Below are 22,500 nucleotides of genomic sequence, written 5' to 3'. Positions count from 1 at the left end.
CTACCACAGTTATCGGTCCTTACTCATGTATTCATAATATTCATGCGCAGATGTCAACAAATCAGATTGAGCGATGGGTTGAGAAGTGAGGAGGAGTTAGAGATTGCATGTGGTGTTTTGTTTACATTCTCAAACGGATGCACGCGTATTCGACTAGCGGCGCGTGATTTGTAAACAGCGCATCTTGGATTGATGTGCGGAACACAATGTCATCCGTAGGAGCGGTCAATCGAGGACAGGGAGAATGCTCGTGGTGCAACAGATATCGCTGTTGGGCATTTTACCTGACCCTTTTGTTGATTAGTGTGACATGTCAAATAATTTCAGGAACTTTAACAGATGGAGACATTGTAATGAAAAATTCTGGTGTGCGAGTTTTTATTGGTCGCCGTGTGTTACTTAATCCAGACGACAATTTGAAAATAAATGTGAATGAGGGGAACAGATGCAGAGTGAAAGTTTTGCAAAGTGATCTTTTGTCTCAAAGACCTGGGGATTTAATACCAAAAGAATTTCCTTGTGCTTTTCCTGAAAAATTAGTTCATTACATTCATTATGGAGCCAAAGAACCCAAAGAGGATTTTCTTCATTTAATGATTCATTATGAATCTGTCAATCAATCCCTTATCATTCCATTAATATTTCATGTGGAAATCCAAGATACAGTGCAATATAAAATACTAACCCAAAATACTCCACTAAATGTGACTAAACTTTCAGATTTTAGTAATGCTATTTCTGGCAGTAATACAGGTTTTTCATATGACAAAGACAATCAGCAGTGCAAATTAACTCTTCTGTCCCATGTTGTTGGATTACCTCGCCATGGATATATTGTGAATGACACTTCGGAACTTGCTATGGCTGACTGTGATAAATTTTTACAACTCAACATCATCTACAAACCCTTTGCCTCTGCAAGCTCACCAAACAAAGATTTCATTCCATTTGTAGTTGAAGTAATGGACACAGATGGTGATGTGATGAATCAAGAATTTTTTCAAAAGCCAGTAATTATTGAAGGTGGTCTTCAAAATACTAGACCCCAACCTAGCTTTAATGCTCTTCTAGTCATGGATGTAAGTCAGGGAAATACTATTGATCAGTTTATTATGACATCAATTCCACCTAAAATTTTAGCTGCTGAGGATAAGGAAACACCAGCTGATCAATTGATTTTCAATGTTACTAAACCCTTAGGACCTAATCAAGGTGAATTAGTCAGCACTGATGATAGGAATCAACCAGTGAGGTCATTCTATCAAAGAGATGTTTTTGATTTGAAAATTGCTTATAAACCACCAAAGACTGACTCGGACAAAATAAGGTCCTTTCAAATTGAACTTCAGGTAATTGATGGGGATGGATTCAAATCTGCACCATTTACACTTCTTGTTTCCGTAAAACCAATGAATACTCTTTCACCAATCGTCACACTGAACAGGGGAATTCAGATGTTTGAGGGACAGTCCCGACCACTTCTTCACTCTGAAAATTTTCAAATTTCAGATGAAGACAATCTGAGTAATGTTAAAGTTTTTGTTATAGATGGGGTTAGGCATGGCCGGTTACAGATTCCAGGAAACAAGGAATATTTTACCCCCAAAGACCTTCAGGATGGGACAGTGATTTATAAGCATGATGGCACAGATACTTACAGTGACAATATTGTATTCAGGATGACAGATAATACTCATGATGTAGAATTTCTCTTTCCAGTTACAATTTACCCAGTTGATGATGAACCACCAATTTTAAATCGAAACATAGGACTTGAAATTAAGAAGGGGCAACTAGTTGAAGTAAATAGATATGTTTTGAGTGCAACAGATGTAGATAGTGATGATGCTAAAATTCTCTTTTTGCTACAGCCTCCTTATTCTAAAGTAGGCAGATTGGTCAAAAGACAGTTTGGAACACCCTCAGACCTATCAAAGTGGCAGTACCTAAATGGACTGTACCAACAAGTTGTTGATGAATTTACTCAGCAGGACATAACTGATGGCAAAATTTTCTATCAGCATTTTGGACCAGGGATGAGAAAAACTATTGTTGACAAAATGAATTTGATATTATCTGATAGAATGGATCCTCCTAACCAGTCACAAGAGTACACATTTTCAGTGAAAATTTTGCCAATAGATGATACTCCACCACGTCTTGCCGAATCCACCACCCTTCAATTGAATGTTAATGAATTTCAAATGACTGTTATAAAGAAAAAGAATCTGAAATACACAGACGAAAGTACAGAGGACAGGAATCTCAGATACCAAATCACTAGAAAACCTTATGATACAGACCAAAATACTCGTTTACAATCAGGAAAATTAGTGCTTTGTGAATCCCCTTCAAATCAAATCTCAAGTTTTACTCAATCTCAAGTTAACCACCTGAGAGTTTGTTATGTACCCCCAAACATAGAGCTTGGATTGACCAAAAGAGTTCTATATTTTCACTTTAACGTGGAAGACGTGCATGGGAATATTTTGCATAATGAACATTTTGAAATCAGAATTCACCCTGTGAACAATAAACCACCCAGAGTTAAAAACAGGGGCTTCCGGGTTTTAGAAAATGGAGAATTTGCCATCAATCAAAACACACTGCATATAAATGATCCTGACACAGAGAATTCTCTCTTGAAAATCATCATCACCCAATTACCAAAACATGGAATTCTAAAAAAAAATCATCAATATTTAATACAAAATGACAGCCTCACACTGAGGGATATTGTGAGTGGAAACATCATTTATAAAAACTTGGGAAGTGAAGCCACAAAAGACAGTTTTAATGTGTATGTTACAGATGGAATCCATCATGTACCTGTGGTTATTCCTATTAAAATTGACCCTGTGGATGATGAACCTCCAACCTTTGTGGGTGACCAATCAAATGTCCTGTTTGTCTCTGTTCAACTAAATGAGGGAAAAAGTACAGTAGAGTGGAATAAAGAAATAAGGGCAACAGATCCTGATACAAATGATCTGGATCTGACTTTCATAATCAAAAATCGACCAAAAATGGGTAGAATAGTGATAAACAATCAGCCTGTTACAACATTTACTCAAAAAAACTTAATTGATGAAACTGTTATTTATCAACATATGAATAAAGAAATAGGAATGGATGAGACAAATGATAGTTTTGTGCTTGCTTTGACTGATAGCTCCGTGGGATTTGTAGTCCAGAACAATAATGTAAAAACTGTTGAAGTCATGATTCATATTCTACCTGTCAATGATAAAACTCCTCGGGTGATTATTGGAGCCCCGTTTGGGGTTACTGAAGGTGAGAAGTCCCCTATTTTACCCCGTCATTTGGATGCCATGGATGAGGATACTGCATACAACTTTCTCCAGTGCATTATTACCAAACAACCCTCATTTGGTTACCTAGAAAACATGTCTCCAGCTCCAGGGTCTGAGAAGTCGCAGCAAGGAATCCCTATATCTGCTTTTTATGTTGAAGATTTGCGACTAGGAAATATAAACTATGTCCAGAGTGTACACAAAGGGGTGGAAGTTGGAAAGGATGAATTTTCATTTCGGTGCAATGATGGAGTAAATCAATCTCCTGTTGATAACTTCCCTATTGTTGTCTATCCAGAAAATGATGAAGAGCCTCGGGTGTACATCCGTGAATTCATTGTGATGGAAGGAATGGAGCTAAAAATTGATGCTCCTATTCTGAAAGCTGTGGACAATGATGATCCCCCAGGATCCTTGACTTTCCTTATTTCAAGACCACCGAGATACGGCCAGATTATACAACAGAGGACTGTTGCAGGAATCTTTCCTGTGTCTAATTTTAGTCAAAGTGACATTGCAAAGTCATCCACCATAATGTATAAACATGATGATTCAGAAACACTTAGGGACTCCTTTGAATTTATACTTACAGATGGGAAATTCAACGTCACCCGTACCGTTCCAATAATAATTTTACCCATAGATGATGAAACACCTAGACTCTCTGTCAACAATGAACTTGAAATAGAAGTAGTAGGTGGAAGAAAACTCATCACCAACAATCATTTGAGAGCAGATGACATTGATTCAGATGATTCAAAGATCACCTTCATTATACGGGGCTACCCAAGACATGGATATATTTTGAAGAGGGGGAGTGATGGGATAGTGAGAAATTTAACTTTATATGCCAACTTCACTCAATTTGACATTGATAACAATCATGTCTGGTATGTCCACACAGACAGTGATAGTGGACAAGATGTAATTAAGCTTGATGTGACAGATGGCCTTAACCCAATAGTGGATCGTTATTTTAAGGTAACCATTGCAGAACTAGACATTATTTATCCTCAGGTGATAAGTCGAGGTTTGCAGTTACCAGAGGGGGGATCTATGATCTTGACCACTGACATGATTGGAGGGACTGATATCAACTCTTCAGATGAGGATCTTAGGTTTACTGTCACTCAGGCTCCTGTTCATGGTTTTTTGGAATCAACAGACAATCCAGGAACACCTATACTGACATTTACACAGCTTGATCTAGCAGGAAGCAAGATTCGATATGTACATAATTCAGATTCTGAAATTAAGATGGATGGTTTTCAGTTTGAGGTTACTGATGGGAATAATCCTGTAACCAGAAGTTTTCGAATTGCTATCACTGATGTGGACAACAAGAAACCTGTGCTCTTTTGCAATAAACTAAGAATTCAAGAAGGGGGGAATAAAATCATTACACCATTTGAATTGAGAGTGGAGGACTTGGACACACCAAATAAAAAAATTACATTCTACATCACACAAGTTCCCCTACATGGAAACATACTCAGAAACTTTTCACAAACTGTGAACACATTTACTTATGAGGACATTATTAACAACCTTATAACATATCAACATGATGGAACTGAGACTACTCAAGATGAGTTCTCTTTCACTATCACTGATAATACAAATGTTGACTTCTATGCTTTGTCAGATATGTCCATCCCAACAAGAATTCCCCAAATTTTTACAATTGAAGTGGTGCCTGTGGACAATGGAATTCCCAATGTGTCTGTGAATAAAGGAATTACCTCCCTTGAATATCTGCCTGATGGGAGAAGAGGGGTTAAACTCACCAACAGGGTGCTTCAGGCAGAAGACCGGGACAGCACAGACAACAGCTTGACTTTCCTTTTGACAGTTCTTCCACAACATGGTCATCTTCACAATATTGATAGTGGCAATGGAGCCATCAGCTCCTGGACTCAAGGTAATGTGTTCATTTTCACTAAATTTATGAAATTAGGAATGATGCTAACGAAAAAATAACCTTAAGTGTGATGTCAATTTAGGAAATTTTAAAAACACAAAGCTAGTGAATTAAATTGTGCATTAATTATTATGTTTTAAAATTGAAAGCTTTTCATTAAATACAGGGTATCATGTGTATAAAAAAAAAATTGTATTAAAAAATGACAATTGTATTTGTAATTCCAGTTCAAGTCAATTTCTTTTTAAAGTTTGTGATTTTATCACAAAAAATTATGAGTCCATCTGCCATCTCGGTTTTCCTATCTACTGTACTGCTGTATTGTACCAGTATATTTTAATTCATAGAAATTTGGTACTTCTGCTTAATCAATATATCCTATTTTGCAATGAACTTATAAATATTCTTAATCCTATTTGTTACTGGTACGTGTTTATGGGTGATTATAGTTACCCCTATCAAGAAGGTGTGAAACTTTGTACGAATGGATTTCCAAAAAGTTTATGATAAAACCATTGGTTTAATATGTTCAGTAATGAACATTTATCAGGAAAAAAAGATATGGTGAATTAAAAAGAATGTGTGATAGAAATTTCAGTCAATTTTCTCATGCAGGCTTTTGTATGAAGCAATGCAGTTATATATATTGACAGCAATAGGTATTCATTATTGATTTAAATTTTAAAAGTTGTTTAATTTGTCACAAATATTACTGACTTTCTTCTGCAAATTTTGAATCATGTGAAATTTAACAACTTACATTTTAAAGTTTGGTAATTTTGTTTTCCCAAAGATGATTCATTTTAGAAATGAATTTCATTAGGGCATGAACTGACATTTTATGCCATCATGCTTTATGAAGTATTTTAGTGTTTCATGAAAAGTATGCTAGCATTGGAGTTTATGTGGTACCTGATACATTTTCAAAAATATTTCTTATATTTACATTCAACTTTCATTTCTGTTGGTAGAATAGGTGTACTATATTTATGAAGATTCATTCTCACATTGTTCACAACTTCATCACATTCATGAGGAAATGGCTATCATTACAATAGGTAAAGATATTGAAGGCAAAAACACTGGAAATGTGAATATTAACCAGACCCATGATAGTGTGTTGATTTATATGCATGCTTAAACTTACTAGCATATTGCCACTGCAGTAATCTTTAATTTTGTATTCAACAGCTAGTTAAGAATTTTGGAATATCATTAGGACACAGATTACAAATGTATTCTGCAAAACAGCAGTTTTCTGGAAGAAAATGAATGATGAAGATAAAAATCAAGGGCAGTTGTTTCAGAATGATGGCAATTAATTATGTTTATCTTTATCACAATTTGTTTGGAGAGAGTGTGTTATCTATATGGACAAACAATGATAAAGTTCATTTAAAACAGATTGCATATAACATTATACACATTTATGAAAGTAGCAGTCTGACTGGGAACTTTTTGCTGAAATTTCTTATCTCCCCGCTCTTGGGAGCATTGTTCATCAACTTTCTTCTTCCTTTTTTTAAGTTGGATTATCTCATATCTCAATCTATAGGTGCATGCATTTGTTGAAAGAGTTACTTTTTACTACATTGTGTAACAATCACATCAGAAAAAAGTACCCATAGATCTATTAACAAGCTCATTAGCTTTTAGTTGTTATTTTTTACTATTCTCTGGTGGTTTACCAACAGTGTACTCGATGTGAAGTGCCTGATTGTTTAGGAAGGGCTCCAAAACGTCTTTCCCACAGCGAGACAAAACAACTTTTCTCTGTTTCACAATTGATTCCTGACCTTTCATTTCTTCAAGAAAGTAGTATTTGTAATCTTTCACTTTCAGGAGGAAACCTGCCATTTATCAGAGGTTCACAATTCATCGCACTGAAATTATGCAGTGCAGTCCTGATAAATAGGAGTAGTCTTATTTTGGAGCACTGCAGGTCTCACATATATAATTATAAAGATTATAGATCCCCAGGAGTTAAACAGCTTACACATGTAGCAAATCTTTTCATGAACACCCAAATTATGATGCAACAGTGCCACTCCATGCAGTTAATTTCATAGCAATTTGCACCTTATCAGTAGAAATTTTTCAAACAAGTATTCAGAATTTGTATTCTAATGCAGTCACACAGGTAACACTTTTCATTGCAATGCACTGTATATTCAATATTTATGGGTTTTCTTTTCTGTATTGAAATTCCTCTATTAATAGTACATGCACTACTCTGTACAGACATTAGATTTTTATATGAAATATTCACAGCACAAGATTGGAGATTAGCAATTTGTTGTCAAGCACATTTTGGTCTGAACTCAAACCGTGGCTACCTGGTAAATCCTGTGATAGAGATGGACCTTCGTTACTGGCCTGCAGTTTTACATTGACATTTCAGTTCACAAATTATTGAGATCTGTCCTGTATTGTTAAAATATTATTAAAAAAAAAAAGCTGTGGATAGTCATTATGTTTCCTAATATTCAGTTACGGGAGGAGGTAAAGTTTATTAAGAATCTGCAGTATTGTGAAGAAAAATGTGAATGGGTGTCTGACTAAGAGAAGTTTAGTGTAATACTTTAATACATATATTCTGAATTGTTTCATAGAAGATATATGTTTAATGAAGGGATAGTTTATATTTAAATAGATTTTAACAAGTAGCATATGCTAGACTTATGCATCACTTGCATTTTTCTGAGAGTAATGTTTTCAAAGAAATGCTTTGATCCAGTAAATGTTCAGATGGCATTATTTCTACCATCTAATTGCAACACATTATGCGATTACATAAATGTTATTGTAAATAATATATATGTTAAATACACAGGAGTTGTTTTTCGACAGCTCCTTTACAATCTGTGGTGTGTTTGTGTGAAGGTCTCTCTGTATAAATACACACTACTCAATATTACCGGTTAATGTACTTCTGGTCTATTCTTCTCAGACTTCTTGCTGTTTCTACAATGTTTGTAGAATTACGGGAGCTTTGCTAAGTCCCTGGTGACCCCTGTGTCATCTGTTTTACTGTCTGATGGGATTTCCTTGATTGCTAGCCGAATTTTTGTTGATAATTAGTTATAACTTGTGAGAATGAGTTAAAACTTTCCTCCACATTATAGAATGTCTGAATATCTGGAAATGTCTTGTTTTTTGTCCATTCCTCTGGTATGAACCAGAGTTTGAATGCAATTTTAATCAGTGGGAAAGTACATTGACAAATATCTATGTTCGAAGAATTTGAAAAATAATGTGAATTTGTTTTGTCATGCAGCAAAGATAAAAAAAATTGAATTGCGTAAATTTTTAGTACATGGCAACCTCTATTTTCTTGCTGTTTCAGATGATGAATTCAAGATTGTGACAAAATGTGATGCCATAAATCTGTAAAAGATATTATGTAATACATGGCTGATATTGAAGCTGCTTAAACAGATTGTCACTATCACTTAATTTTTTCATAGATATCATTGCATTATGGTATTTACCGTATTTTATTTTATTTTCATAATTTCATAAACCAATAGTTTTATGTACTTGGATATTAAAGGAAATTTATAGTATTACTCATCAAAGTTTTATTGCTTGTACTCCGTTGACTGATTGCAGATGTTGGGAAAGAAACCGATTTGAAAATCTAATGACAGATTATCTCGGTGCAACAGAGTTCATGATATTACATGCATGCAAATGATATAAAATGATAAAAGTTTTAAAAATTATAAATTTTAGTTTAAATTTTAGCAGAATTAGAAGTCTGAGGTTTTGTATTGAATACCTGGAAATTGAAACTATACTGAAAGAAAAGTTCATTTACTAGTCTGAAGTACAAAATATACTACCGTACATGTGCATGAAAATGTTTCATACTACCGTACATGTGCATGAAAATGTTTCATACTACCGTACATGTGCATGAAAATGTTTCAATGATTCTTTACATGTATTAAAATTCTAATAAACAAATGTACAAGTATTTACTCTTACAAAATGAATTGTATTTGAATCTGGGTTTTTTTTAATTCCGTCATTGCTTTTTTACAGAGGATATAAATGAGGGCCGTATCTTCTATATGCTGAATCCTGCATCCAACACTACTGATGATACTTTCTTCTTCAAGCTTCGTGATAAAGGTACAATCAATTTATAAAGGTGTTTATGAACTTATACAATATGAGATTACCAGATAATCTTTGACTGGAGATGGAGGGTACAAATTTCAAGACTTTTAAAGATTTTCTGCCTAGCTCAGCATGATACATGTATTCTAAGTTTTCTGGCTTTTTACACTGTACCCCCTGTGTCTTATCTTTAAAATTCCTTCCTTTGCTAATACGTGTACTCTAAAATAAAATGCAGCCATTTCAATGAAGGACTTTAGTGTTGTGTGATTAAATATGTGTCCATTTTAAAGTTGAGATACAGATTTCTCTGGTAGAAAAAGAGATCAAAAGTTTTCTATCTTAATTGTTCTGTATGGTGAAAGACACTAAAATTCCACACATAATCCCCGATATCTGTATTACTGGAATTCAGTAATGAATCAGATCACATTCATTGTAATACAAAGAGATGAAGAGAACTTACAGAAGTTTAGAATAATGAAGCAATGACAAGGCAAGACAAGCTTTGGATTTACAAGTATGAAAAAAAGCACCGAAATGTTCAAATACCTAAACTTTGGTTTGTTTTATGAAAAAATAACCACATTGTACACTTTAAATTCCTTATCATTCGTTGCTGTCACACTCTGTTTAAAATTCACAATAATGTGTATTGCTTTGTCATATAAAGTTAAGAGGTGACCTAGTTTGAATTGTTCCTCTGTAATTTGTCATTGTTTGTTCCCTTGCTCAAAATTGCATAACACAAAAAAAGGGTATTCTTGATTAGTTCTATTTAGGTTTGTTTCAACATTTTAAGATACAATCAAATTTATTAAAGTTGGTGTCAAATATCATTCATTGTTTTGGTAGTTTGTTTTACATGCTGGGTTTGGTGGATCTAAGATTTTTTCTTCAATTTGATAGTCGTAAAAATATATGGATTTCATCCAAATTCTTAATGCATTTTTGGAATTTTGATAGTTTTTCTTTGGGAGGTCTTCTGACAACTGCACAATGCCAAAACTTTTTTTTATTACGCTTCTGTGACACAACAGTGAAAATTATTTTATAAAAAGAAAAGCCAAGGAAGTTCAATCAGATAGTCAATCGTAAATGCTGACTCATTTGCGAAATATTCTCAAAAAACATTTTCAATCAATAATTTATACATGTATTTATACCAGTTAAAAGGTGTTTTTGCACAGAAACAAAATGAGGATTTACAAAGATAGGAACACTGGAGATACTTTTATCAGGCTGTCTGTTGGTAGATTACCGCCACTGTTAGAAGTTGACGAATTATCTATGTACTGATGTCTGTCGTCAATATTTTTTGGGTATTTATCTACGATCACAAAAGCTGTCAACATACTTCCAATGTAATCTTGGTGAATATTTCTTGAGATTTTCAACACTTTCTTCCTCAAAGATTTTTTTTTCCTGCCCAAATGTTCAAAGGAATTAGATAGGATTAATGTTTAGTCAGTAACTGTCTTTTGGAATTTTTTTTAACATGCACAATAATGTAAGAAAAATTCTCTGAAATTCCCCTGACAGGAAGCTGTCTCAGACTTGTGGAGGTTTACATGTTCATCTAGAGTGACACTCTAGAACCTAATTACATTTTAATGGATCCTTATAGCTGAAGTACACCTGGATTTTTTGTATATATTAGAAATTGTAAAGCAATCATAACATTTCAGCACTTAGGAAGCAGTTATAAAATGATTACACTCAGAAAATGTACTCCCAGCCTCAGGTCGAGAGTAAATATTTATGTAGCTTTGAAGTGAGTAAGAGATACAGAAAGAAGATTTCTATGTCAGTTAATCAGAAATGACAGTTATTTCATAAAATGTGTGTCACTGCCATGAAGTAATTAACTGGCACAAGGGAAGATAATTGCTTGCACATTAGATCAGCGTCTATGACCAGTGTTAATCGAAAGTATGGATCTTCTTTAATTTTCTAGTTGTTTGTTGAGTATTTCAAGACCAGTTAGGATGGGAAGGAGAAATATATTAGATGTAGAATATGAAATTATATGAGCCTTTATGATCAAGGACAATTCTGTTTTATTGGTATGAGGAAAACATTAATGAAATTTTGTAAGATTTACCATATTCTTTGAAGTTTGATTTGTATGAATGAAAATGGCTGATGTAGTTTCTTTATCTAAATAAAAGCAGATTCTGAGTATTTGTTTGATGTAGAGGAAGAAAAAATAAGCACACACCTACAGTTAAATCTCAAAATGTTACAGATAAAGGGAATAAATAAATTTGCGTTTTGAACAAATAGCACGAGAGTGGCATGATAGTCATCAGAACACTGATTTTTACCACAAGACATTTTTTCCTTTCATACTTAATTCTTAGTGGCTTTATTAGATAGGGAATAAATCCTTAATATTTCATTTATTTCATAGCAAGTTATATAATCTTAAATGATCATAGGAATTAAAATTTTCTCAGAGTTACATAATATTCACTCTTGATGCTATGTAATGTAACTATAGGGGAGCATAATTTTTGTGATATGAAGATCCTCCTATTAAGCAAGGAACTAGAATGTGCATAATATTAGGATATGGAGTTAGGAAACTAATGAACCATATTTTCTCTGCATAAAATGTATTGCTGCATAGAAATATTTTATGTCATTGTGCATTGAGATGCACATGCTGGTCTATGAAATCAAAGAGAGAGAGAAATGAGATGTAGCTTGTACATTATCATTGATAAGGTAATTCCAGATGAGCAGACTTGCAGACAGTCAGTCATGTGAAAGTCTATAATTATACAAAATGTACTGAAAAAACATCCCAATAAAATTTGTTATTTATAGGGATAAATTATGAAAACTGACTGCTGGCTGCTGCAATAATTTGTAGTTAATTCCACAGAGTCACAAAGTACAAGGATTTGTAGCAGCAAACCCAAGAAAACAGATAATATGTGTCATTGAACCAGCCCTAACTGACAGATTCTCTCCGAAAAATGATACACATCCCATCTTCATCAGATCTTCATGTAGCACTATGTCAGTTCTGATTTTCTCAGATGAAATATTGATATGAGTTACTGATTCATAGATTTCTCCTATTGAAGTATAGATGAATGATATATTCTACACTGTGTCTATGGCCTTATTGTACCCAGCGTTATAATTTATTTAGTATTTTACATTAAGATTTTTTCACAAACTCATCCTAGATCATATTTGTATCACGAGCTAAGACCACTTTGTTACTCAAGGTCTTTCTTCATAGTAAATTTGGTTTTTGGTAACAACATGGACTTAGCCTTTGTGATGATTGTATTATAATTGGGTCAGTACTGGGATTTTGTGTTAGAAATGAAGAAATTAATTATAAGACTTCTAAATTAAAGATTAGTAGACCACATAGAGTAATGACTTTGTCCATTCATTTATCTTTTCACACTACATGTATTTTCAGCCCACAAACTTCATATCTTGTATGTTGGTGTGGCCAGCAAAAGACACCCAAACATGACATTAAGATCTCAAGATCAGGAGTCAAGGTCACCATGAAATGATCAATTTGACCTTCTGCAGCGTCCTCACTGACATTATCAATTTTGCAATTTATATACCCCGGTAGTTGGCTGATTGAAAAGTCAACATGAATAATCATATTGTCTTGTATCTTTTAAGGAGGAAATGTACTGCCAAACCAACCATTCCATCTTACTTGGTGCTTCATTTCCTTTACTGCTGACAGACAGGAAGTGAATGAAACGGATACTTTGGTCATAGAACTACAAAGAAGGGGTTACCTACAGGAGACAGTGTTTGTCAGTAAGTGACAAAATATATACCCAAATTGTATCCTGAAAGTCATTACAGATTTGATAATAAAAATTCTACTGCTGAAAATGATATTGATTATTAAATTTTTATTTTCAAGCAATGGCAGCTGTAAATGGAAGTGCTAAAGTTGGAGTTGATACACATAAATGGTTTAATCCTCAAATTCAATTCAACCCAGGTATGCTTCCTCAAGAATCTTTTATTCACTTCTCATTTTTTCTGCATCCATCTTGGCAACATATTGCAGAAGATGCTGATGACAGATATTGATTACAGGGACAAACATTTAATGCCAGTAATTGCAGCCTTTTGATCTTCCACTTTGCCAGAGAATAAGAACCTGCAATCATCAATTGTCTAGGCAGTTATCAAATTAAGTTATCAGGGGTACTGGCTGTGCATAACATTAGGATCAGTCGCTGAATGCCAAGTGGTGAATTATCAAATATAAGCAGCTGCTTATTCTGGCAGAGGTTGACATTGTAGATTGGGAGATGTGATTGTTTCGTGCACACGCAAAGGTGTATTATTCTGTATGGAAAGTAGTATGGGAGAGTCTGAATGAATCATCTTGCCATCTCTGTTCTTATTGATTCACTGAACCACAGGCTAATTAACATGTATATCATTGTGTCATTGGTTTGTAAAAACAGCTGCTTCATTCAGTGATTGTAATGAAACATTTGATTGCCTTGTATCAGATTTTATTGTAAATATTTAGCAGTAGGTAAAGAAAACACAAGCGGTAGTTTATGCAAAGCAACAGAAATACACTATTGCCAGATGCTTTCATTATGTTGATGCCTTAAGTGAGAGACGAGGGAATACACTTTTACTAAAAGTTTATCTTATTGAACTATTGCATTGAAAAACACTTGATTTTAATCAGAAAACTTGTCTAATGGTTCCAATTGATCCCCAGGAGTACAAAATCAACAAAATTTAGTACTTCCTGTTCATAATTATTTGTTTACCCATTTTCACATGAATTATATCAGTTTTATGAAATAAATGTAGGAAAGTGGGAATGTTAAATCTTTTATGAATGAAAGTTTTATGCACTTTGGTAGGTCAGACGTTAAAATCATGGACCCTTCATATAGTGAACGACCATCAGTTTGAACACACAGAGAATTTTCAATTAAAACTGACTGATCCTGTATCAGCCATTCTGGAATATCCTTGGGTTGCTAACTTCACCATCACAGACCCAGAAGATGGTAAATTTCTCTAATCTTGAACTTTCATTTAGTTCATGATTTTTTTATGTACATGTATAATTTGATGTAAATTATGCGATACACATACTAATAGATTATAGTAAGTGCTGTTCTTCATTTCATATATTCCCTGGTATTTATTGAGAAATTGAATGATAATTGTTCATCCTGTTTTAAAGAACCAGTTGTGGAGTTAATGTGGGGAGAAAGACGTGTTTCAGAAGGCATTGGAGAAATCTTTGTTCCTGTCCACCGAATTAGAGGTGACCTCAGGAATGAGCTGATGGTCATTTGCGGAACTGTGTCAGGTAAAAATACGGAGTGTAAACCAGACTATAATTGATATCTAGCGATTGCATGCTTTACGTTTAGTACAATACTGTACATTCTAATGATTCTTACATCTTGTAAGATTGAACAATATTGAAGAGGAGAGAAAATCTTCTTAATTGAAAAAAGATGTGGACAGTAGATAGATAAAAACCAATTTTATTATATTTTTATGAAGGCACTGCAACAGGGACACCCCCAGGAAAGATTCTGTCGGGGTCAGACTTCTTTAGTCGACCCTTTGATCAGCGCAGTATCATCAGGTTTGGCCCCCAGGAAAAAGAAAGGCTGTGCAGGGTAACACTCATTGATGATTCTCTGTATGAGTTGGAAGAGAGCTTCAAGGTCGTTTTGACAGACGTCATGGGTGGACAGATTGGAGCCCAAAATGAGACCCTTATCTTCATTGAACCTGATGCTGATGATGGTAAATTGTGTTCTTGTTTCAATGATAAGGTATCTGCTGTACACTTGCAGCAGGTTATGAAAATAACTTTCAATAAATTGGTGAGAATTTTTTTTTGTTCATTTGTATAGCCACCTTGCACTGAGCAAAAGTTTGACAGCTGTGTATCTGAAATTTGATGAGGTTTAAATCGAAAGTTATCATGATATAGCATATATTATAGCTTAGTAATTTTAGTCCTTAAAATAGTAGGGTGTTTTTGTTTCATAAAGTTTGATGTATGCCTGTAAACAATTCATTCTGTGTGTACTGTTCCAGTTTAAGGATAGTAAAAAAGATGAACTGATTAATGATTTTTTAACTTGCCTCTAACTTTTGTCTATAAACTTAAAGTTTGTCTCTGTTTTCTTATCTTTTACTTGAAGGCTTAAGGAAATTTAAATTTTGATCAAAGAGAATATTTTTAGCATGACATAGAATGTGATATTCAAAAATGACAGAATAATCAAGTTAAATAGCTGAATCCATGCCAAGTTTTAAATGTAGTGAAATCCTTGGAAGCATCTCCAGGAGTTAGTTAACATAATGAGAGAGAGAGGAGAGAGAGATTATGACATTATAAAGGCCTGGCTCAATAGCAGCAAGATGTTTTGATAAATGCCCTGACCCATTGGGCTCATTTAGATACATTAAACAATGCCCACGAGTGTAATAACATCTGCGCTGCATATGCGTCCAGACTGACAGTCCATAGATTACTAATTAAATGATGAAGAGCTTACTTGATCAGTTGGACAATATCTATTGGTCCCTCTGAGTGGAGCCTGTCAGTTTTAGTACTTTAGATAAACAATATTTATGGATATTGTGAGTAGTTTGACATGAAATTCTATATAAATTGAATTGAATGGCATGCATGTACTACTCCAGCCAGCTAAAGGTTCAGCAGTGATCCTATTATTTAGTATCAAATAGGAGTATTTTAATGTTTTTAGTTTTATTGTATTTTCAAATTTTTATCTGAATATATTTTATTTCATTTTACTCTTTAATTTCTTTTTTAAAATGCTGTGAGGAAGGTAGGATGCTGAGGATCATGTAGGAGAAAATTTAGCCTAATCCTAACCCTAAAAATACACATTTGTTCTTGTGTTCTTCCAGAATATTTCTTGAAATGTCTAGCCACACAAGGCAACACCTGCAAATTATACATTTCATCATGTAACTTTTTTATGTTTGGACTAGAATTTGATATTTTATCATCGGAAATTAATTTCTTATTAACTGAATGCCAAGTGCCAAAGATAAAGAATCCATGTTGTTATCAGAATGAGGGGACTAGATAACTTTGCAGTGTGTGGTCAGTAGGAGCAGAAAGAGAGGAGATTGTGTGAACAGTGGAAAATCTCGGTGTCAGGTTGATGGAAGGATTTCAGAAATCATAGTCCATCTGCTGTATGCCTTTCACCTCATGGTGTGATTCATGACCTGATAAATCACAGAGAGGAACTCAGTAAAACAAATGTTATGACCACCTGAAGTAAAAAAAGTATTCATAAAGTTCAGGATATATGGCTGTTTTATGATTCTGAGGGCACCCCCTTGGGTGCTGATCAGCTTGTGTTTTTGTTACTATTGCAGAGTTATGTGTAAGAAAAGAAACATTCACTGAGGGAGAAGATACATATGTTTTAGCAATGCATGTATATATTCTCATCATCTTTGTTTTTCTCTCTGTTTGCAATGTGGGGTGGCCTGATGAGATTTGTCTGTTTTTGTCAGTGTGAAAAGGAATTTCTTGGGGGTGAAATTGACAAAGCCATTTTGCGAAATTCCTGCTTTATTCTTAACTGGCGTAGTGTGATGTCTGTTGTCAGAAAGTTTTTTGAAATAAAGTAATCCTGACAGACTGATCTAAACCTATATCCATAAATTTTTTTGGCTCAGTGCACTAGGGCTATATTCATAGTGGTTATGGATGTCTTCTGCAATTAAAGAATATATCCTCAAGTGCAAACTAGCAAAATTATCTTTTGAATTACTTAATGTATTGGCAACATGAAATGGAAAACGCAAAATTTATAAAGATAAGAAATATTTATCTTCAGCAGTTGTGACTTTTAACAAGTATTGTATTACTTAAAGCATATTTTTATGACTTTTTAAAATTGCTTGCTGATGTGGCGGCATGAGTCAACTGCTGTTAAAGCACAGAGATAAAATTTTGAAGAATTATCCTCATAATTGTTCTTAGAAATCATGAAGTCTGCAAATGCACATAATTCCAGAGAGAAACAGCTTTATATTGGAAATTTTTGACAAGATTAATATTTTATTTTATATCTTTGATAATGATCTCCAAATGAAAATTTATTTGGATATGTAAAAGAAACCTTCTGATATGAAAAGCCATCAGCACCCTGCTGATGGGGGCAATGATGAAGTAGAATATACTGATGAGGATAGTCACAAAAAGTTTTACTCAGGAGGTTACTTTTAATGACAAGTTGATGAAGTTATCATAGAAAATGAAAATTAAGAAAGGGGTTATCTGTGACAGAGGCAGGGTGCCTTCAATACTCAATGCTTGTAATATGTGTGCAGGATGAGCAGCTGACAATTCATTGAGAGCTCATGTCTGCTGGGGAGGAATTATCAGTTACCACCAGGGTACCCTCCCTTGTGTAATTTGACCTGGCGATAACAGATGAGATATTGTAGTTTAAACTTTGTTTCATCTTTCGGATTTGAATTAATTGAATTATATTTTTTAGAGAGAGTAGAGATTAGATGTAATTTGGTTCTGTGGCCTTTCGAAGCTGGGATAATAAGACAAAATATACCATTTACTGAAAGTTAAAACGAATTTAATGAGTGTTTTTGACATCAATAAATCATCTCTGTATGTCAATATAAAATGGAAGATGAATGCCAGAAATAAATGTTACTGTGTACTAAGGTATTCATAATTTGATTTATGACAAATAAATACTAGTTCCCAAGACAAAGAGTGCCAACTGCTGATACACATATGAGTGTTGTGTTTAGTGGTGTTCAATGAAATGTGATTCAGAAGTCTGAAGTACGTGCAGTAGCAAACATCTAGGAAAGGAAGTCCCTTTTTCATTGTTATTCAATTTGATATATGGCCATTAGAACTAATTGCTACTTGCAAATCAGAAATTTTCTCTAACTACTGGTAATTGGTTATAATATCTTAAACTTTTTAGGATTACATGCTGCACAGTAGTTTTTAATATAACTGAATAAGACTGAATTTTAATGAGAAATTTAGTCACATATACAATCATAACATCTGAATGAAGGTGTAGTCAAAGGGTTTGGGGGCTGTCCAAGGTGGACCAAACTCCCACTCCTAAACTCTGAGGAAAATTTGGAAAATGCGAATTAAGTTTATTATAGTCACGTTGTACATTATTTAAAATTGTTTGATATTCCTTTTCTTAAGAAGTGCTAAATTTCAATTTGCAAATGCATCCCTTGCACCTCTGATTACAGGTTTGAATTTGTACATACCATTACAAATGTGAAAAAAAAATACATCATCAACATACATTTTAATATTTCAGAACCCCAGTTTTCATTTGAGAGATCAGAATATGTGGTTGATGAGAGTGAGAAACAAGTGGAGGTTGGGATTAGAAGGAGTGGCACAGACCTCTCTAAGCCTTCTAGTGTAACCATCCGCTCACGCATGTCCAGTCCAAAGTCGGCTCAAGGTCAGTTCAGAAGTACTTGAATATGAAGATGTAAAAAGTTGAGTTGATTTGGCTGGAACTTTGTATCAAAAGAAGATAATAATCTTGATGTGGTAGAGATGATCAATGCCCAGTAGGCAGTTTAATGCTACAGAGTACATGAAGTAGGTGAGAAGTTCAGAAAGCATTGCACACTGACCAATCTGGTTCCTAGCAGAAATAGATAGAATCATACTGAGTGAAATAAAAAAAATATGGATGAGATTTGTTAGTCAAGATAAAACATCTGATCAGACAAGATAAAACATTTCTGCATTAAACAAGATTTTGTTAGAAAATGGTATGTATTTGAGTTTTACTTAAGAAATGATAGGCATATTAAACATTAAAAATTTATTAACCTTTTTTCAGCTGGACTAGACTATATTGCAGTAAATAAGATCCTGGACTTTGCTTCTGGTGTAACAGTGAATACAATATCAATCCAGATTTTGGATGACTTAGGAAGACCTCATCTGGAGGGGATTGAGCACTTCCAGATTGTGTTGAAATCTACTATTGGAGGGTCATTAGGTCTTCCAGACATGGCCACAGTGTACATTAATGACAGTGTATCAGACGGTAGGAATAAATGGACTATGTATATTTACTTTGTCACAGTATCCTCATTAGTGGTAAAGATACAGTGTATTGAACAAACGTTGGTGATGTATCTATTTGTACATCTGTCTGCATCAGTAGTTAACATTTGCTCACCATCTATAGATATACAGTTTCTTGATTGAGATTAACTACATCTACTATGACCTTTTTAATGAAGACATTAAAGAGTAGATTTTTACCTTACCTAGTCTGAAAGTTTGTCTGCTGTCTTTTTGTCTGTAAACTTTTAAGAATCTCAACCAAACTTGTCAAAAAGCATTCTTTGATAAAGAAGATTCATATGGTGCATATGCCAAATTGATACAAAAGCTTCCTCATGTAGTGTACATTCAAAGTCTCTTCACGTCTGCATTGGTCAACTATTAGGGGGTCTAAAGTTTACATAGGAAAAATTTAAGAAAGTTCCTGTTAAAAGATTTTCTTTTCAAGAACTGCAGAGGTACAGTATGTTAACTTTACATAGGAATATAAAGGGAAATTTGTTTAAAAATCTTCCTTTCATCAATCGCATAAGTACATTTTGTCAAATTGATAGGCAAGCATCCTTATAAAGTGTATATTCAAGTCCGTTTACAAGTTTGATTTCACCAAGATTCCTGAAGTTAGGATAACATGAAGGTTTTAAAGTTTTACATAGAAATATGTAGGAAACATCTTTTCAAAATCTTCTCATGAACCACAAAAGAACAGTATGTCAAAGTGATATGTAATCATGCTCATGTTGTGTAGATTCAATATGGATTATGGGCCTCTTGCTACTGTACATTTAGCATAGTTTCTATTTTAATAACTGTCTGACATTCAGTTTTGAAACTTTTCTATTATATAAGTATCTCTTTGAGGCTTTATGAAAATAGTTTGTTTGCAGTGCTTTAAATTCTGCATGAATTAACATATTGTATAATTATAATCATTAGTTATTGATTATAATTATTAATTTTTCAGTCCCATCAATGGAATTTGAAGACCCTGAGTACTTTGTGAATGAAGAGGAGGGTTTTGTGGATGCTGTTATTGTCAGATCAGGGGACATAAGTCATGACTCCAGTGTGAGGTGTTACACCAGACAGGCCACTGCACGAGTAATGGAAGACTTCAAGGAAAGAACAAACACAGACGGATCACTCATCATATTTCGACCAGGTTAATTGACTTGCTGATCATTGTATTGGGGTTTAGTCCAAAAAATGAATGGACATTTGACAGATCTGAATTCTAGATGAATTTGAAAGATTTTTGGCTTCAATGGAAAAAATTCAGGTTTTTCAGTTTACTGTTTAAATACATTTGCTAATTTTACTGTATGGGTACAGTAGTGAGTCTAAATTTAGCTTCATTGCATGAACTGTTTGGCACAAACATGAATTAATGCTAGCATTGCTGATATAGATAGTGAATTGCATTTGTTTATACTGCTGAAATAATAAACATGCAGTAAAAGTTTATCCAAATTATTCTGTAAATCATGTATTAAAAAAACAAAAATTGACTGGAATTGGAAATTGAGGACTGTTTATAGCAGCATTCATGAGTATCGTGAACAGATTATAATGAATATCCTCTACAGATTATAGCAGTGATATTGTTCTTTTTGTGTTTACATTTCCTTATGTTGTTACAGGTGAGAAGGAGAAGACCTGTCGAGTTTATGTTGTGAATGACAACATGTACGAGCCGGATTCGGAGGTATTTAGTCTGGTTCTAGGTAATCCGTGGAGTCAGGCAGCTGGATTAGCTTCAGTTGGAAGGTTGAAATCAACAACAATCAGGATTAATGATGATTCAGACAGTAAGATATCAATGTTTTAAATTTATTTTAGCATTTGATCATTACTGTTACAGTTCACACATGTACATCAAAACTTTATTCTACTTGTGCTTTACCTCTTTTCAGAACCTATAATTAAATTTTCTCGACCAAGATACTTTGTGAATGAGCCGCTTCTTCCTGGAGATGTGTCAAAAGTCTCTATTCCTGTCAGGAGACTGGGGGATGTCTCAGGAATGTCCAGAGTTTTGTTCCATACCAAGGATGGCTCCGCCCTCAGTGGGAAAGATTATGATCCGGTAGCCAGAGGTATAGATTGAAGTTATCTCTTCTGCTTCAGACATCATTTTATGTCATTAATTCAAAAATGCAATGTAGTATTCAACCCAATATATTCCTTACAGAACTGCTATTTAATCCGGGTATGACAACAATCCATGTGGAGATTGCAGTTCTTTATGATGCCACAAGGGAGATAAGTGAGATTTTCACTGTACATATAGGAGAAGACAGAAATGGATTAGCTGAAGTCAAGGTTAATACAGCATCTTTTTTGTCCAGTGATTGAATATACATGTAAATATATTGCATGAAAACTCCTATTTTTAACAAAAAAATTGTCTGAAACAACTTTGATGGAATTCCTACATAGAAGAGTAAACCGACTATCTGTGTTATATGCATATCCATGTACTTTGTTTACATGGTATACGATTATGACACATTTGGTATTATCAAACTTCACAGAGAAATGCCAGAGCTCAGGTTGTGATTGAGGAAAAGAATCGACTGGCTGATGTTGTGTTTCCACTGAGACCGCTGGTTGTGTCACTTAGAGATTACGACAATGCTGCGAAGGCAGACCTCAACCCAGTCAATGGATACCCCGTCATTTGTATCACTGTACGCTCAATGCAAAATTTATTGTATTATAAAATTTTGCTCTATGATTGTTGATATGGTATTCTGAAAGTGAATTTGAAAACAAAATGTACATCATTGAATTTGTTTCATTAGGCATGTAACCCCAAGCATCCACAGTACCAAACATTGTCTCGGGTCTGTAGAAACATTGGCATCAACAATGAAGCGACAAGGTTTCGCTGGAAAGTTGCTGCACCAACACACAAAAGTGGAGTCACTTATCCACTAGAGGACATCAAATCTACTACTTTTTTTGCTGCAACAACTGGAATCACCTTAGACAGCGTATAC

The 22,500-nt window shown here is 34.2% G+C and overlaps 1 protein-coding gene across 1 annotated transcript in view; it reads left to right on the top strand.

The window, feature by feature from the left end:
• Positions 1-22,500, top strand: part of LOC125679214 (extracellular matrix protein 3-like) — a 34,991-nt gene that overhangs the window by 658 nt on the left and 11,833 nt on the right. The window contains exons 1-15 of the mRNA XM_048918249.2: positions 1-5,235; positions 9,283-9,372; positions 13,024-13,167; positions 13,277-13,357; positions 14,250-14,399; positions 14,579-14,707; positions 14,908-15,156; positions 18,726-18,875; positions 19,266-19,475; positions 20,463-20,660; positions 21,139-21,306; positions 21,412-21,594; positions 21,690-21,820; positions 22,033-22,188; positions 22,303-22,500. The exon at positions 1-5,235 is cut by the window's left edge and continues 658 nt beyond it; the exon at positions 22,303-22,500 is cut by the window's right edge and continues 10 nt beyond it. Coding sequence (XP_048774206.2) covers positions 207-5,235; positions 9,283-9,372; positions 13,024-13,167; positions 13,277-13,357; positions 14,250-14,399; positions 14,579-14,707; positions 14,908-15,156; positions 18,726-18,875; positions 19,266-19,475; positions 20,463-20,660; positions 21,139-21,306; positions 21,412-21,594; positions 21,690-21,820; positions 22,033-22,188; positions 22,303-22,500 — 7,266 coding nt within the window. The 5' untranslated portion in view covers positions 1-206. The remainder of the gene's footprint in view (positions 5,236-9,282; positions 9,373-13,023; positions 13,168-13,276; positions 13,358-14,249; positions 14,400-14,578; positions 14,708-14,907; positions 15,157-18,725; positions 18,876-19,265; positions 19,476-20,462; positions 20,661-21,138; positions 21,307-21,411; positions 21,595-21,689; positions 21,821-22,032; positions 22,189-22,302) is intronic.

This window comes from Ostrea edulis, chromosome 2 (assembly GCF_947568905.1).
Source record: "Ostrea edulis chromosome 2, xbOstEdul1.1, whole genome shotgun sequence".
Classification (NCBI taxonomy): domain Eukaryota; kingdom Metazoa; phylum Mollusca; class Bivalvia; order Ostreida; family Ostreidae; genus Ostrea; species Ostrea edulis.
This window is presented reverse-complemented; position numbering and strand designations above follow the sequence as displayed.